The sequence below is a fragment of the Desmodus rotundus genome, chromosome 9 (genome assembly GCF_022682495.2).
Source record: "Desmodus rotundus isolate HL8 chromosome 9, HLdesRot8A.1, whole genome shotgun sequence".
Taxonomy (NCBI): Eukaryota; Metazoa; Chordata; class Mammalia; order Chiroptera; family Phyllostomidae; genus Desmodus; species Desmodus rotundus.
Window position 1 is genome coordinate 84,096,244 of NC_071395.1, and position 18,074 is coordinate 84,114,317.

The 18,074-nt window shown below is 47.1% G+C and overlaps 1 protein-coding gene and 1 non-coding gene across 3 annotated transcripts in view; one reads left to right on the forward strand and one right to left on the reverse strand.

The window, feature by feature from the left end:
* Nucleotides 1-18,074, forward strand: part of SLC39A11 (solute carrier family 39 member 11) — a 253,919-nt gene that overhangs the window by 140,960 nt on the left and 94,885 nt on the right. For both annotated transcript variants that reach the window (XM_045182203.2, XM_024573427.3), the window contains exon 6: nt 17,176-17,346. In XM_045182203.2, the coding sequence (XP_045038138.2) occupies nt 17,176-17,346 (171 nt within the window). The remainder of the gene's footprint in view (nt 1-17,175; nt 17,347-18,074) is intronic.
* Nucleotides 1,328-1,431, reverse strand: LOC112316612 (U6 spliceosomal RNA). Its single transcript, XR_002976015.2, has one exon. It is a non-coding gene; the product is annotated as a U6 spliceosomal RNA (small nuclear RNA).

Genomic DNA, 18,074 nt, shown 5'->3' on the forward strand with positions numbered 1-18,074 from the left:
TGGGGGCAAACAGAATTTCCTTGAGTTGAATAGGCTACAAATAGAGAGAACAGGGGGTCTTAATTGCTTTGTGCTTGGGTATGGTGAGGTGAGGGTGGGGGGAGGGATATTTGGCTTAGTGGTTTATCAAAAGCCTCATCTTTGCAGGTGATTTTTTTTTGGTGGGGTTAGGAGTGTTTAAAAGCCACTTGGTGACTTGAAAAGAAAGGGGAGCGAGAAGATAGGAGAAAATCTAACCGAGCATTAACTTCCTTGGGGTTTGTGTTAAAACGTTGCCTGGGTTTCAATTAAGCAGAGCACCTTCTTCCCCATCCCTAGTTGATCATGGGTTGCTATGGCAGCGGGCACATTGCTATTTGTAGCCCACCCTGCTACCAGTCTCTGGCACAGACGGTCCTACAAGCTCCACTGAGCCCAGACCTGACTTCTCTGCAGGCTGGGGGCTAGAGTGGCATAATGACGGACAGATTTTGGCGGGAGAGGTGCCACTTCAGTGGTTTATGGAGGGTAAATGCTGCACTCTAATGACTTCGAGAAATGTGCCAGGCAGCTCTTCTGGGTCGAACATTCTGTTCCTGCTCGTGTGTTTGGCCTGGGTTCTGGAGTCATGTGATCGAAGGTGTCTCAGGTTATCCCACAGGCAGAGTGCCTCCTTGCCGCCTCCCCTTGGCTCTCACGCACCCAGTGTCTCTCTGTGGTTTCCTTCATGTCCTTGGGTCCTCCCAGAACAGTTTTCATGGGCCTTCTACATAGACACTCGTTCCCATGCTCCTGGTTTGAAAAATGGAGGGGACTATTAGGAGGGGAGTCTGTCTTTCTAAGAGAGGTTATAAGAAGGAAGAACATGTTCTCAGCAAATAGTGATGTATTCCATTTGGTGCAAGATGAGCAAAATGCTGGTAAGACCCCCAAGTGAAGAATCTCAGTAAATAGTCAGCAAATGGTCTGGATGAGACATACAACCTCGGGAGTCCATTCTTAATGGGTTTTCATTGTATTTTTCTGGATCCTTCTTTCTCCTCTACTTATATTACCTAGAGTGCCTGTCACATGTGCAGACTTCCGGGCCCTGCCCAGGTCTACCATGAGTTCCCAGAATCTGCACTTTAAAATGTTTTTAACATGATTTTTATGAAGTTATTTAGGTGATATTTCTTTAACTTTATTATGGTAAGAATATTAACACGAGGCCTGCCCCCTTAACAGGTGTGTACGTGCACAATGCCTTATTGTTGACTGTCGGTGCAATGTTCCACAGCCGACTTCTGGATCTTACTCATCTGCTGAACCGAAATTTTATGCCCATTGAGTGGTGACTCCCTATTTCAAAAATATGGAATGCTTCACCGAGTTGGGTGTCATCCTTGCACAGGGGCCCTGCGGATCTCTGAATCTTTCCAGTTTTAGTCTGTGTGCTGCTGAAATGAGCCCAAGAATCTGCACTTTGCGCAGGCTCCCCACGTGGGGGTTTTTGTTGCCATTCATTCATTCATTCATTCATTCTTGCATGCTTGTGTTAGAGAACTCTAACCTGTGGAACTCTAACCGTGGCCTGGGCTCAGTCGGGTCTCCTGCTGTGTGCTGCTCACAGGTCGCTGCTAGCTCACTCTCCCGGCCTCAGCCTCTCTCCTCTCTCTGTGTAATAAGCGCTCCAGTGTGGGTGAGGATAACTGCGCCCTGTCTGCCAGCCCTGTGGCCTTGCTCCTTTTCTACATTAATGATCATTAACAATCTGAATATCACTCAGAGAGTCACACCTTCTGAAGCCTTCATTTTCAGCAAGGCATGTCTGCTCTCTGAGGCTGAAGGAATGCAGAGCTCTCTGCAGCTGCGTCTGCCCCCTTCTCGGCACCTCTGCTGGAGGTCGTTGGTTTTCCCACTAGGAACCACCCATTCTTTCTGTGTCCCTGGCAATCGCTGTCTTAGCAGGAACAGCAGGAGAAAGTGTGTGCCCTGCCTGGCAGATGCTTCAGCTCTGCCCCATTAAGTCATCTCATTGCACCAGGCAGGGCCTCCTTTGTCTCCTGGCTGATCTCTGATCAGTCCCACTCCATTTAATTTCCCATGTCTTTTATTCCTGCTCTCTCAGAACCAATTCTTTGCTCTGCTCTGTTAGCTCCAGGCCGCCTCAGGTCGTACAGATACTTTTGCCCGTCAGTCTCCCTTCTGACCTGCTGCTTCCAACTCAGAGCAGAAGACTCAAGAATTCAGTCTCCGCGCCCAGAGATTCACACGGAGCTCTCTGCAAGGCAGATGGGCATCTCCACATTGTGTCCCACTCCATCTGTTGCACAAAGACAGCCCCCCTCTGAAGACACGGTGCCCCCAAATCTTAACTGAGAATGGTAGAGAAAGAGATATGTTCCCTTGCTGGGAGCTGCATTCTGATGGGTTGATTAGTTTCCAGAAACCAATTTCCCTCCTAGCCATTTCCCTTCTTACCTGTGTTCATGGTCAAACCTAGGGAGTGGGAGTAGTGCTTAGTCTTCCCGGCAGTTATATGTCAAGCCATTAAGTTTCAATTTCCAAGGTGACTCTCTAAAGATCATGTATATGTATACAATTTTTAAAAACATCAAACCTGAAAATGGAAATATAGTGGCTCAATGAAATAGCATCAGATATATAATATATAGTATACAGATCATTTATGTGTCTGTGTATGTGTACGTGTGTGCGTGTACCATCTATCTCTCTGTCTATGTATCTGTCATAGTTTTCTCTGGACAATAAGCACACTTCAGGGGTGCTAGCAGCCTACTTCATCACCATCTCCCTGGTTGTACCATTTTTTCAGGAAGTGCAAACTGGCATTAATTTAGCCTAAGCAAACTACATTAGATGAGTAAATCTATTATTTAAAGAAAAATGAAAGAAAAGGAAAGGGAAGAAAAAAAGAAAGTTACTTTGTATTCCAAAGCAAAATAGATGATCTTAAAGGGCAGTAGCCCTCCCCTTTATTGACAGGAAGTCTCTATTATCTTTAGCAGCAGGTGATCCTTTCTGAAAATCGAAAATGCCAAAGCGACTGTGGAATCTTAAGAAGCATTCAGGACAGGGAGAACTGGGACTTGAGGGTACTTGAGAATGCTGCAGCAGAGCGCATCGTGATCTAATTTTCTCTCCTCCGCCAAGGACCGCCTGCCCCTTGGGTTTAATTGAAGAAGGGATTGAGTGCGCTGACACGCCGTGTGCCGTCCTCTCTGTCAGTGTAACGCAGGTTCATTGTGGGGACTGCCGGCACGGGGAATGTAGAGGGCTCAGTGCGTGCCGGCCAGGGAGGCCCCACACCCGCTCTCACTGCCTCCCCACAAGAGCCCTACAGGGTGAGCAGTGTTGTCAGCCCCATTTGGCCAATGAGGAAACCGAGGCACAGGTGTATCAAGTGACACCCCCCAAAATGCATCATCAGGAAGTGGTGCAGGCGGGAAACAGCTGTTTTAAAGTGAGTTACCTGGGTTTCTGTTCCCCCAGCACCACTTTTCCCTCCTTCTTTCTGCTTAGTGACACGGAGAGTCCTCTGTGTCATTACCTTGGAGAGAAAGGGAAAGAGAGAAGCCCGAAGAGGTAAGGAGAGAGGTAAGTGCCAGAGAGTCTGCTGTGGACTTTCCTTTGTCTCCCAGTTTGTGCCTGCTGGAGAGCTGGCTGCCTTCAGCCAGCGTGCAGCCACCTAGGCTGGGTCTGCCCTGCCCCTGCTATCCACCCACACCCGCAGCCCATCCTTTGCTTTGATTGACAGTCCGCAGAAGAGGACTGGGAGAAACTGCCAGAGCACCTCATGCCAAATGTGTTGATCATAATCTGTATGTCAACACACATGGGCATGTTCTCTCTCCTCCCCACCACACAACACACATACATGCACACACATGCACACATGGTGTGCATGCTGAAAAGGTGAGTAAAAGGAAGCTTCCAGGGCTCACTGCTGCAGTAGCTTTCCTCTGTTACTCCTGGCGAGGGGCACAGGTGGCTCCACGTCTGAATCATGTTTCCTAACCTGGCGAACAGAGAGGTGGCGACAGCTGACAAACCAGTGTCAGATGTGCCCGCAATTGCCACCACTGTGCTGCCTGCATGGTTTTCTCTCCATGTGCACTCCCTCCCTGCAAGGGAAACCTGGACAGAAGTTGGTCGTGATAGGAGGTGATATGACTTGGGTGCTTTTCCATGGAGAACACCCAGGTTGGGAGAGTGGTTTTCCTTCATTACTGAGGACTCTGTCTGTTTCTGGAACAGATTAATAGCACAAATACACTGCTGGGGACATATTTAGCTAATTAAGAAAACAAACTTTTAGAGAAAAACATTTAGCTGCATTTACATAATGTGTAAGTTATTTGCATATCAATGATATGCTAATAGATCCTTACCTATAAGCCCATGCTGATTGGAAATGAGCCCAGCTGACCCATTAATGTCCCTTAGGGCCTTGCCATGGTTTCGCCTTTCTAGCTTTGTAGGTTGTGCTAACAAAGGGGTTCTTCTTTACCTAAAGGAATGTGGGTGCTCTTGCCCCTGCGAGTTCTCTGTGGCAGACCTACGTCCTCTCGCCCAGAAGGGCGACTTTGTCTGCCGACCCTTGTGGGACGCCAGGCCATTGCCCCCACCAATGTACTGGCGTTTCTTCCTGGTTAGTAAGCTCATATGTTGAGATGCTACTCAACCACCTGTCCCATCCCCAAATAGTCCGTTGTCATCCTTCATGTGATTTTCTTGGACCTGAGCAGTGTCTTGGAGTCTTCAGTCTTGGTTGGAAAGAAGGGGCAGGCAGGGGAGAGGGCCTGCACCCATTTGCACACACTGCCTCTCTTGCAGGCTCCTCTGGGTCCCACCCTCCCTGAACCAGCTGTTCTCTGGATAGGCTTTTGGACAGCATTGAAGTGTGGGTGACCAAGGACCAGGACTGGCCAGCTCAAGAAGATTGGCTGCTTTCATGGGCAGAGTGGTTAATCTAGCCAGAACTCATGGCCAGATGACCATCGTAAGGAACTAGGGGTCTGCATGGGCAGTGAGCCTTAGGTGAGAAGATGGACCGAAGTCTGGGGCTGAAGACCAAGTTCAAGTCCGATTTGCCCTCAGATGTCTATTTTGTTCCACTCTCAGGGGTGAAGCTTACAGAACTACCAGTCACCTGAAGCAGGCTAATTACTTTGGGATGCCAGGGTTCTCGCAGAGACCAGGGCTAGGCAAGGCTGAAGAGCTGAGACTTCCCCATGCAGCATTTAAATTGAGCCTGAAGAAGGAAGGGCTCAGAAACCACTCACCAAGATAACATTTACATCACAGAATTCAGAGAGCAAGAAACACTGGCCCTTTTACCTTCAACCAGCATTTGACCAGTTTTTAAGTGGTGATTTATAACTCTGTCCAGCTAGCTTTTATCGTTCTAAACACCAGAGCTCTCTAGAGGCCTGGAAGGTAACTGATCGTGCCTGACCTTGAAATGATTCGGACGATAAACATATCTTTTCTTCTAACAGGAAGGAAAGCTTGTGTTTGTGTTCTTAGTTCTCTGTTTAGCTACTGGGAATTCTGTGTTGTGCCCCTCTTGACCTCTGTTAGCTAAAGGAAATTAGGAAAAGAACCACTGATGTGGAGAATTTAGAAAACGTGCACTATATTCATGCTTTATTGCTATTTAACATCATGTTTCAAAACAGTGTGGTCAACAGGAAAAATGTGTGTGTGTGTGTTCATCTCCACACACACAAAAAGATACATATAAAAAAGATGGTCAGGATTTTTAAAATGTGGTTACCTCTGGTGGTGAATGACTTTCAGTTTTTCTTTGTGCTAATTAATATTTCCCCTTTTTAGATAATGGATGCAAATTTTTACATTGTCAGAAAATAATACATTTTAAGGGAAAATAATGCCTTTTAGCTTAGGGCACAGAGTGATGTTTATTATTCTGGGCTAATGAATTTGCTCCTCACTGAGTGGACATTTCTTGTTCTATGAACAGTCAGAATGTGCTGTCCCTTAAGCTCCTGGGGACCTTCTTCCCGAGTTCTGTGAACACTGGCACCAGAAATAGCCACGCTCTTCTATTCACCAGGGATGAGCGATCGTTTAGGGTACCTGTGCCCGAGACTGACTCTGGTAGCAGAGAATATTAGTGCTGGAAGGGGCCAGGAAGTCGACCTAATTCAGCTCATTTACAGTTGGGAGAAGCTGGGCTTTTAGAAGCTGGGACTCTCCTAGGGTGCACACAGAAAACGGAAGATGGAGTTGGCCGGAGAAGTCCATGCCATGGATTTCGTTCACTTAATTGTCTTTCTAAAAGGAGAGGGAAGCCCAGTGACAATTTAATGTCGAATTTAAGGCATTGAAGACATGGATGTCAGGGGATGTGGATAAAGCTTCCCTTTAGTAGCTTTCCCCTGTTCTTTCCCTCTTTTTCTCCTTCCCTCCTCCCTCTATAGCTGCTTAGCTCCCAAGGCCCTTGACCATATTTGGGACTCACCTTTCCCCCCAACCTTGGGAGTTTGGGTGGAAGGACGAGCCTGCCTTATAGGATAGAAGTTGGGTTTCTGGCTGCTCTTGCAGCTGGAGGTGACGATAACCTGGCCAGTGGTTCCAGCAGGAATGGCCAGCATTCAGTGCTAGTGACCTAGTATTTGGTTTCCAGTATTAGGACAGAGGTGCTTCCCCAAGGGAGATATGGTGGCGTTTTGTTGGTAGAACAGGAAGTCCTGGTCTCCCTGTTTGGTTTCCCAGATGGGTTCTGCAGCCTCCTGGGTTGGTCCCATGAGCCCCTAAATACCCTTCCAATGAATGAGTTGGTCTCTGTTGCTCACCACTGGGGACTGAGCTGGAGAGGTTCTCCTACTGACCGTGGGCGTGGACTCAGATTCCCCTTTGCATCCATTGCAGTCTCAGCTCTTCTACCTTCTTGTAACAGAGACAGAAAGCAAAACCTAAAGTTTCATGCAGGTGCTTATGTTTTCCCTTTTCGTTGTTGTTGTTATTGTTGTTGTTGTTGTTATCTCTGGTGATTATCCTGTGTTTTAGCATCAATTGTATGCATCCAAAAAGCAAGAAAATCCATGAACCAGGAAATGTTTATGGAACGTTAGTCTCACTTAAACCTTTCCAACACCACAGTTTCCTTTCAGTCATGCAGCCTTTGACGAAAGAAGGATTTTGCCTTCCTATTGTAGTTTGCAGAATATAATGCTATGTGTTAATATTGGCAATGTGTATTGTAGTGGCTAAGTGACTTAGAGCCTACGTAGACCCTATGTGGACCTAGGGAAGATGCGACAGTGCCTTGGTTTGGAGGAATTTATTTTTCTCTCAGTTCTGCTGCTGGTCGCATTTTTATGTGATGGCCCATGTTCTCTCTCTCTCTTTTTTTTTAAGGGTCATTTTAATTTGATGTAAGGAAATGATGGTTTCTGTCAAGACAATTCAATTACTTGTCACTTTCTCGCCTTAAATTCCTTTGTCTTCCCTACTGCATGTTTGGAAAAAAGTCATATGTATCCTTAGGTGCCTAGATGTAACCAAGGGTCAAGTACGTCCCTGTGTCTTACCTTGAGACTCCTGATTGGCCATAAATGTTTGGACTGATGTAAATTTAGATGCAGAGGCAGTACCTCAACTAACCAATGGTTGGGCAGTCTAAAATATACTTTTAAAACTTCAGCCTGTATCAGAATTATCCTGGAGTGCAGACGGGTGGGTGGGTGGGGGTGTCATATGGCTTGTATGATGCAGATTCCTGGGTGCCTCTCCCAGGGATTCTAGTTCAGTAGCTGCAGGGTGGGCTCCAGGAACGGGTGTGTTGGGGGCTGCCACCACGACACTGCAGTGGTTGGCCTCCACTCCACACTTGGAGACATAGTAGGCTAGGCTATTATTTTTATTCTCAGAATCAGAGAAGATGCGAGAGCAACATTTCCTCCAACAGGAAAGTGAGCCAAACGATACTTAAGTTAATATTAGCAGTTGGACAGAACCCGGAAGCAGGTGCTGTTCTCTTGGACACCTCCTTCCTTCACCGGGGAACTTACAACCATGTAAGTTACCAAGGAGCTGCCATCTTTCTGGGAGAGGCTGAGTCCTTTGCAAAGATCTTAAAAGCATTAGTATTCTTCGGAAACGCCCTTTTAGAAATGAATGTGTTGGGCTCTTTTTTTTTTTTTAAGATTTTATTTATTTATTTTAGACAGAGGGAAAGAGAGGGAGAAAGAGAGGGAAAGAAACATCACTGTGTGGTTGTCTCTCATGCACCCCCTACTGGGCGCCCGGCCCACAACCCAGGCATGTGCCCTGACCAGGAATCAAACTTGGTAACCCTTTGGTTCGTAGGCTGGTGCTCAATCCACTGAGCCACACCAGCCAGGGCCATGTTGGGCTCTTTTGAAGTAAATGTCATTTTCTGCTGGTGGAGCTCCTCTCCCCCAAAAGATGTAATGGTCCCTTTCCCACTGTGGTGTTTGCGTTGAACACACACGTGCAGGGTGAGCTGAGGAGAGCTATAGAGACAGCTCTGGAGCCCACCTAGGACTTAGTCTTAGGCCAAAATCAGTTAATTGGGAATGAGTTCAGATTGGTCAGATGGTTCTTGTGCCTGTAAACTAACCTGGTTTATAGAGCGGACCCGCTAGGTGGACTTCTTAATCTTATTGGAAATTTTGGCCATGTGGATGGAGAATAGAAATTACTACCTGACTTAGATATTTGGAACGAGCACCATGTCAGTGGGTGGTTTGCTTCACAGATGACACATCTTCAGGTGATAGTGAAGCCACCTCTTCTTCTGATATGCATTTAATTTTTTACCAATTATGCAGGTCTCTTTGTGTCTGTGTTGTCACTAAGCAACTGCTTATTCATAAGCAGCAAAGGTAAGGCGTGGATGGCTTTGGGTGCCTGGAAAATACGCACTGGCTAAAAAGACAAGGCAATCAGGCAGCACGTGACTCTCTGATAATCGTGTGGCTTGTGGTTATTAGAATGACCAATGGCGATGTCTAGGGTAGTTACAAAGATGGTAAATAAGTTTATCATCATGCTTCTTAGACTCCAGATGCTTCTCTGCCTAAAGCCCAGTAAGTAAGCATAATAAATACTTGTGATCTCCCCATGAAGCTTCCTTGGCCTCTGATGGAATCTCTTCCTGCCCTGACTTGTGCGTGACCCACGCAGTCCATCCTTGAGAGGCTTTGCACTGAGACATGTGTAGGCACTCTCCCTGCCCAGAACTTGGACCCTAAGGTAGGCGCACGGAGGACTGTCTGATAAAACACGGGATATGCAGTTACACTCCAACTTGAAATGAACAATGACTACCTTTTTGTGTAAGTATAGCCCCTGCAACTTCTGGGACATACTTATACTAAAAGTATTTTATATATGAAGTTCAAATACAACTGAGCACCCTGTTTTTTAATTTGCTTAATCTGGGAACTCAGGTGAGGGTCCTGTCCATACTAGATTCTTTTTGCTCTACATTCTGGTTGCAAAACCGCTGTGTGGCTTGCAAGAATCGCAGGGTTGTGGGATGGAGGGAGAAGTCAGGGAAGTGGGGGAAGCTCTCATAGACCCTCTGCTTTTGAAAACAGTGATATTTCAGTATGGAGAGAGAAAAGTAGCTTTCAGAACCATACCAGATAGTAGCATAAATAAAACAGATAATGGTTTTTTATCTATTGTTTTATTGATTTTAGAGAGAGGAGAAGGAGGGAGGGAGGAAGAGAGGGAGAAACGTCAATGTGAGAAAGAAACATTGATGGGCTGCCTCCCACACATGTCCCGACTGGAGCTCCAATCTACAAGCTAGGTGTGAGCCCTGATCGGCAAGCGAACCGCAGCCTTTCGGTGTACAGGACAACGCTCCAGCCAACTGAACCCCTCGGCCAGGGCAATACATGTTTTTTTAACGACACCGTGCTGTCTTAAGGAATCTCAGGAAGGAATTTAAACACGGAGGCTGAAACTCCAACTTGACCAGGTGAATTCAGCAGTCTGATTAGGAACCATATCTGTGACTCCCAGCGAGGTCTCATTAGTCACTGACAAACGTAAGCGGATCACAGTAAAATTACCCTTGTCTGTAAGGAGTCAGCTAATCATATTACCAGGACTTAAAAAGGCCTCATTGGGATAGAGGACCTTTCACAAACAAGGAAAAAAAATAGGCCTGAAAAAACACTCAGCTTCACTTGTAGTCAGAGAAATACAAATGAGGGGAAATAGCATTTCCCTCGTAAATGAAGACATTTATTTTCAAATGAGAAATATCCAGGCTGACTAAGAAACTGCCTGATTCTGTTGACAGGAGTATAAATGGCGTGGCCTTTCTAGAAATTACTTAGACAAATGCATCAAGGCCTTTGATCAAGGTTCAGCTTCTGAGAACTTTGTCCAAATTTCTGACTGTTTATATAAGTTAGAGGTTTTGCAGTGATCTTTATAGGAAAAAAAAATAGAAATAGCCTAAATGCCTAATGGTCAAGATTAAGTAAATAATAATTTGTATCGTTTGAAGTGTAAGGGTTTTTCATTGTCTACGGAAATGCTGGTGTTATGTTTAGTGGAAACGAAAAGCCTATGGTTATATAATCTATCTTAGCTTTGTAAACCAATCTGAAAGAGCCTGGAAAGAAATATGCCGAACTGTAGTATTTGTTTTAAATGATGTCATTATTATGTGTGGTTTACATTTTCTCATTTGTACTTTGAGGTTTTCCAAGGTCGCTTCGATACACATTCTGCATCTTCATAATCAGAAATGAGGCTATTGGCAGGAGTGTTTCATTTGGGGCTCTTGCCTGACGGCAAAATGGATGGGATAGCCAGCCAGTCCTCCCTCCTTGGACCACTCACACGCATTAACCCAATTAAGTTGACGAGAGTTAAATGAACGCTCTGCTGTTGCTTTCATGCCAGGACTTCACATTTGCAGGCTGTATGTTGGCAGTTTAAGGGGTCCTGGGGGATCTAAGGGCACTCCTGGGTGCGCAGCCTTCGAAGGCTCAGAGAAGCGAAGGAATTTCCCCATGAAAAGGCACCATAAGCGTTATTTCCCTCCCCTCTTCCCATTGGCTCTTGTTAAACCACGTGCTGCATCATATGGCCAATCTCCAGCTCTCCCACCTCCCCAGTTCCTGACAGTTGAGTCATGTTTCAAGTGCCCAGTGGTTTCTAGAGACAGCATTTAATGCAGAAATGTCCCTCCCCTGAAAATCCCTTTTCTCCTTTAAACCACCAGGTAGTGCCAGCTCCCCCCACTCCTCTGAAGATCAAAAGCCAAGAATTAATTTTCTTTTTTCTCTCCATTTCAACTGATGCCTCTCCTTTTTTGGGAAATTGAAGCCAAAATCATTTTGAAGATTCAGTAGTGGAAGGTGGGAAGGGAGCATTGGGTAAATGAAAGGAATTCTCAGATGCACATACCTGTAATGTGCACGGGGGGGACCTCTCCAATGTGGTTCAGTTTTAGGAAACAGTTGTTGGGCAACAGTTGGTACAGACAACCACGTGAAAGACTTAAGGGTCCTCGCACAGATTCCTCCAGTCTTCAATAGGAACTTTACCTCATGCGCTATGCCATCTCTGGAGGGTAGCTCAGCCCCTCTTCACATGTTCCAGTGGTGTAGATGAATCATGAAGCCATAAAACAAAGATTCAGTGCTTGAAGTCAAGACAGGAACTTTCCCTGGGTGGGTGCCCTTTGTGGGTGGGAGGGAGCAGAAAGAGTATGCCCCCACGTGGCAAGAGTGAGGCACTGCATCTTTTAGAATCTGGAAAAGAGTGACCGTTCAAACTTGAATAAAAGGATGCGATAAAAGGATTTCTAAAATAAGCAAAATGCCCTTGAGCCACTAAAAACTAGAGTCGAAGAAGCTAAGCAATCTAGAAAATGTTTCTTTAGTTCTAAGTGAAACAAGTGGTATAGGAAAGTATACACTAAAACGTATCATCAATAGTAATAGCTAACATTGATTGTGGTTTTCATGTGCCAGATGCTTGGTGTGTATTTTCGTTCTCATAACAACCTTACTAAGCAGATATGATTATCGAACCCATTTTACCACGATAGCACTGAGGCAGAGAGACAGCATGTGCCTGAAGCCTTATGGCTGATGACTGACAGAGCCGCAGTCCCATGGCTGACAGTGTGACCTGTTCTTGTCATCATTTGCACTGCCTGCAAATACGCAAACCACCAGTGTACATGAACTAGACACGGGGTCAGCCACTGTCGTAGGGCTACTGGGGACTTTTTATGTTTGGGCGAGGGTCTTTAATGAGGTTGTGTTTATAGCTTTACAAAGAGGGAACAGGAGGAGAGTTGTGGATAGGTTTAGAGACAGTCACAGGCTTTACATCTCGATGTCTCCAAGCTGAAGGGCCCGCTGCCAAGGCTGAGGGAGCCACCCTGGCTCTTTCTTAAATTCCCATGGGACCAGCAAGAAGGGCCTCTGTGGGCCTTGGTTTTTCCATCTGCCGGGGTTGATACAAACCAATGTTGAGTAATTAGTTCATGTTCAAGCTCAGCATAAATTATAATGTAAAAAGGAAGTCATGCTAATCCCATAAATGAGTAGGGAAACAGAACCGAATTCTTAGCAAGCATTGTCACACTCCTGTGGATAATTGAATTTCTTCCCCCGAGTTATTCTGATTCTCCGGAACACAGAGGAAAGGAAAAGTATTGGTCCAGGGACCCTCCTCTCTTGCTGCTTTTGACCAGCCTTTGATTCTGTTTATGCACACGTCGTGCACAGTGAGTATGTACTGCTGACTCCTCTTCATTTATGTTTTGTAACAGGTTCAGCTTTCAGAGAAGGTATTTTCCCAGGGATTTGAAACTTTCTGCACTTAATCAGCTAAGGATTTGCCTATTTGTGCTAATTCAACCAAATTATCTCCAGTGATATCTTGGGGATGATTTTTAAAGCTCTCGTGGCTGGTGACGTGTTAATTAGTGTTGTCATATTCCTGGGAGGCCTATTAGATTCAGATACCCTGTGTCCCTGGTGGGACTGGGCCCATGGGCTATGAAAACAAAGGTCCTTGACTCCATAAGGATTCCAAAATCACTTAAAATCATGTCAGTGTATTTTCCTTTTTGCTGGAGAGAAGATGGTAGCTTCCCAGAGCAGCTGCTGATCCAGAATGGGTTCGGTCCCCTGACCTAGAGACACGAGGACTTTTCCCTTCGCAGGGGAGGAGCTCAAGCCCTAAGGAGCCGGCTTCCCCCGCGCAGCAGGGTTCCTTCGCTGTGGCCCCTGGCTTGTGCCCCCAGACCCCTGTCTGCTTTCACTCTGTGATACAATGTGTTGGGGCAAGCATGGTGTCCCTTGTTTCTGGGAGAGGACACTATCGGGTCACCCTGCGATCCAGTGGGAAGCGTGAATCTTGGACTGGTCTATCTTCGCCTGGGGTCCTCATTCTCAAATGCAGCAATGCGATGCCCCCATGGCAAAGATGAAGGCAGGGGGCACAGGCTGAGGTCCATCAGGGGCCTCCATCTTTGTGTGGACTCTTAGATGCTTGCGTTCAAATGTTAAAAAAGGTTTTTTGATGATGATCCACTTCGAAGTGGTTCTTTTCTTACCTCCTGAAGGAACGGTAGCCCTGGGTCCCGTACTCAGTGTTTATAAGTGTTTCCTACTTACACTTAGAAATGGTAGGTTGATAGGGTTAAGAAACACTGTTTTTGTGTTTGTGAGTGGGAGTGATGGTAGATTCAAGACTCCCACTGAGCCTTTTCTGTCTTGTCACTCACCGGAACCTCTCTGCTACGTACACATCTCTGAACTAAAACCGCTGGGACTCCAAGCCTCTAAATGCCACCACAGCGACTGCTCACAGTGCGCATTTTGGTGGGCAGAGGAGAGCAGCACTCCCCTGCCCCGCCAGTCGGCCAACGGGCCTAGCTCAGGGGCGGTGTCCAGGCAGAGGACTTGGCTTGACTCAGGGCTCTGTGTCCTGGGACCAGTTCCCCCATCTCTCTCCTCTTCAAGTTCCTCATTAGTTAAGGGGGTGATCTCTACTTCATGGGGCTTTTGTAAGGATTGTGAGTGTTAAGCTAAGTCCTCAACATCACCTACTGGCCAGTGTCATTGATGTTTTCTATGTCTGACCTTGACATCAGCCATTCCATCCCTAAATGTCCTTCCTCTTGCCCAATCCTACTTCACAGGTGTCTAAACCTTTCCTATTTCAAGAAATCTCCTGGGTTCTTGTCACTGTGCCCCACTTGTGTCCCCATCCCAGGTGCTGATGTTTCACCTGATGGCATGTGATGGTTCATCCAACCCTAACCAGGAGAGGCAAGAACAGTCTGCACTCAGGACGCCTCCGTACCCTCATGATGCATTTGGATGGATTGTCCTCGTTGTAGACTCATTAGTGGTGGTGTGTTTAACTTTCAGAAGTACATCGGGCTCACAGCCTCCCCCTTCCCACAGGAGAAGGACTCACACCTTGGGACCCCAAGGCGAGGCAGGCTTCCTTCCCCTGGTCCAGGATGCCCTGTGCTTGATGTTCTCATGGTGCCGGGGTGTGCTGACGATGTCTCATCTCTGTGGCTCTCTGCACTTGTTTGCAGGAGGCCCCGAATACGATCCCTCTGCATCCCTAACAAAACCCAGGGTAGCTTCAGCGCTTGTTAGAGACTGAGCGGCTCTGCTCCTTAGACTTAAAGGAGTTTATGTACAGCTGCCCTGTCTATCGACCCTTAAATTATAAAATTCTAAAGGGAAGGGTTGGGTTATGGGGTTGGTTTTCTTTTCCACTGAAGAGCGTCTAGGTCAGGCCAGTGAGCTCAGAGGAGGCCCAAGGAGGAGTGATGCCCACTGGCTGGCCCAGGGGACACCCGGGTGGCCTCTGCCGTGGTGTGGCTTGGTTCCTGCACAGTCCTCCACTTTGCTGGCTCGTGGCTTTAGTGCTCATGGGCTTAAAATCCCTGATATTTAGTTCAATTTCCCATCTAGCCTCCGCAGCCTGCATTGTTAGATGTCGTCAACTTTAAATGTACAGAAACATTCCCCCGTGTGTACATACATATGCAGACATGAGAACATACATAAAGGCTGCCTGATATCTGAGGCAAGCGAGACTGCACCGCATGGCACTCATATGCTTGCACATGCGTGCACACACATGTGGTGTGGCTGCCGCACAGTGGGTATTTAGCTTTGAGCCTGCGAATATTGCCTGGAGGGGTTGCCGGCCAACTGAGACGGCTGTGTGCTCCTCCAGAGGCCGGTGTGTGAGTTGAGGCAGCTGACTGCAGGAGGGCTGGCGGGCCGCGCTTCCGAGGATCAATACAAGGCCTTTTTTCCCCCGAATGGGGCTGAGAGTCAGCTGTTCCCAGGACGGGGGAGGCCTGCACCTGTCTCTGGTGTTTTCTCAGTCTTTAAGCCCTGCTGACTCAATTTGAGTAAACAAACCCAAAATGATTTTCAAAAGGATGGTTTTCTTTTTCTTTTCTTGATTTTGAAATGTAAAACAGTATTCCACTTGGACAGTTTATCCAAAAAGGGAATCAAAGATGGGGTCAAGTTTACAGACTGAGATTCTGGTCTTTAAATGACTCCCCAAGAGGGTGGGATAAACCACCTTTGCCTTGCGTTACAGCAGGGAGTGAGGTCAGAGAGGAAGGTATCCCTGAAGTTCTCCTTGTTTCTTCGTTGGACTTTGGGAAAATTTTGTGTATCTTTCAGCTTGGAGGTGAGAGCTCGTTCACTTGTGGAAAATGTGTGAGCAGAGGAGGGAAGGAGGAGGAACACAGAGCTCTCCTCCTACCGTGCAGGCTGATGACCACTGACCTCAGGGAGAGATGTCCCCCCACCAGGCCTCTGTGGCTTCTGCAGCCTGAGAGCCACATAATTAATGCTCTAGACCAGGACGCTTCTGCGAGGGAAAGGGGCACCGATAACCCCCTGTGATAGCGAGCCACACCGGGATGTGTGGGTACCCTGCTCGTGGTGGGTTCCCTAAACACATGTTCTGGTGACCTGTCTGTGACATCTGAGCTATGCTTTGCATGTTCTCATGCTCACTTGTGGTAGAAAGACACTCTCTTCCATTCGTGCCCCCATGTGTTTAAGATTTGCCCAAGGCGCCCCACCTCTGGGAAACCTCTCCCACAGATCCACCCTTGCTGTGCCCCCCGGCCTGGCTGCTCAGCCTCACCCTTGTTCTCCTGTATTTTGATCCAGGCATTTTACCTCCTTTAGGAATAAACAAATGACACTCTTCAAATGTGTTCTCAAAAGGGACTTTGTAAAAGGAAGGTTAGTTTGAAAGTCAAGGGCTGGGGACTGAAGTCAGCTCATGAGGGTCGGAAGGTCTTACTGCACCCAGGCTGCCATTCGTCTGTCTCTCTGCCTGGCTCTGGCCACATGATTCCCCACCTCTACTTGTCTGTGGGTATCTGCTCCCTCTTGTCTGTCTCCAACCTGCTGCCTTGTTCCCTGTGTGCGTGGTACCTCATGGCTGCCCTCACATCGTGTGAACTTTGGGTTGAGAACCCGCACTACAGTCCCAGGCTCCTTCCCCATTCCAGGCCCCATCCCTGAGAGAGAATCTCACTGGCTGAGCCTGGCGTTTGGATGGGTCCCCCCTTGAGTCATTGCCACCAGGAGAGCAGTCTCATGTGCTAGACTTCCGTGGGCTGTGGGAGAGAAGGGCACGTGGCAGCAGCCACAATCCACGCACACAGCATTTAGGGCAGCGTGAGTCTTTTCATGAAGCCTCTCCTTTAATCCTCGCAAAGCCCCCGTGAACTAGGTACTGTTACCCCATTTTGTGAGCCAGGAAACTAAGGCACAAAGAGTTTAAACGGCTTGTGAGCTGGCAGTCTGGTTCCAGAATCTGTGCTTCTGATCACTCCCCAGTATTGCTTCTCCAAGGTAGGCACTGCTAATGTACTGTTTCTACCTTCCTCACCCTTGTTAATACCTCTACATTGGGCACTGAATGTCTGCTCAGTGAATGTTTGCTGAATGAGTGAACGAACGAATGAATGAGTGAGCGAAGGCACAAATAAATGAAGGAACACGCAGAAGAATCCCTGGTCCATTCGGAAGTTAGGAAGTAGCTCATATCCTGGTCTTGAAAGCTTCTTCCTGCTGCTGCTTGCCCAAGTTCAAAGTAATTGCTCATGTTCAAAGTGCTGTCTCTCCCCGTCCCTCTCTTTTTGCTCAGACAAAAGTGAGAATGGTGAGGCGTACCAGAGGAGGAAAGCAGTGGCCACCGGCCTTCAGGAGGGCTCTGCTGTCCCCATGCCTTCTCCAGGGAACCTGGCTCCCCGCAGTGGCAGCAGCTGGAGGAGAATCGCGCTGCTCATCTTGGCCATCACCATACACAACATCCCAGGTGAGGTCTTGTCACCTGCCTAAGGTGAGGTCCCTGCCAGCTCCGTTGTCCAGCTGGAAAGGGGGCCTGGGAAGTCGGGAGGATGTGGATCCTTTTTTGAGGGGATCCGGGAAAGAATTGCAAATCTTTCTTGACTTTATTTTTGGGGTTACTTCTAGAATCTAGAGGGATCATTGTATGTTAAAACTTCCCTTTCCAATCACTTCAAACAGTTTCACTCCTGTCTCCAGCAGCGAGTTCCTTTCTTTACGTGTTTGACAGTGAGTCCTTCGGCGCCCACGTCCAAAACTGTGGCCTGATTGCTGGGAATGGGCCTTTCCTAAGCACAGGTGTCTCTGGTTCCACTTCATGCTCTTTTAAAATACAGATTTCAGTACAGTTTTAATAGACATTTGTCTTGCCTGCTTTCTTTATGCAGGACATCATTCTGAAATGTCCTTACCAATCTGTTCCTTTTTAGCATTTTGGGGGAATTGGTTTTGTGTCTTTGGATTTATTTTCATTGAAAAAAATGTACATGTTCAATTTCAAAAAATAATACATGTAATAATACATTTATGTAGCATAACTAGAAAACTAGATAAGAATAAAAAAGAATAAAGGTACTATAAAAAATAAACTGGGGGAACCTGAGGAACTCCTTGGGCTACCTTTTGGAATTCCAGCTCTACTACTTACTCGTTGGTATATCGTAACAGGTCACTTGGGGTTCACTTGGTTTTCTCATC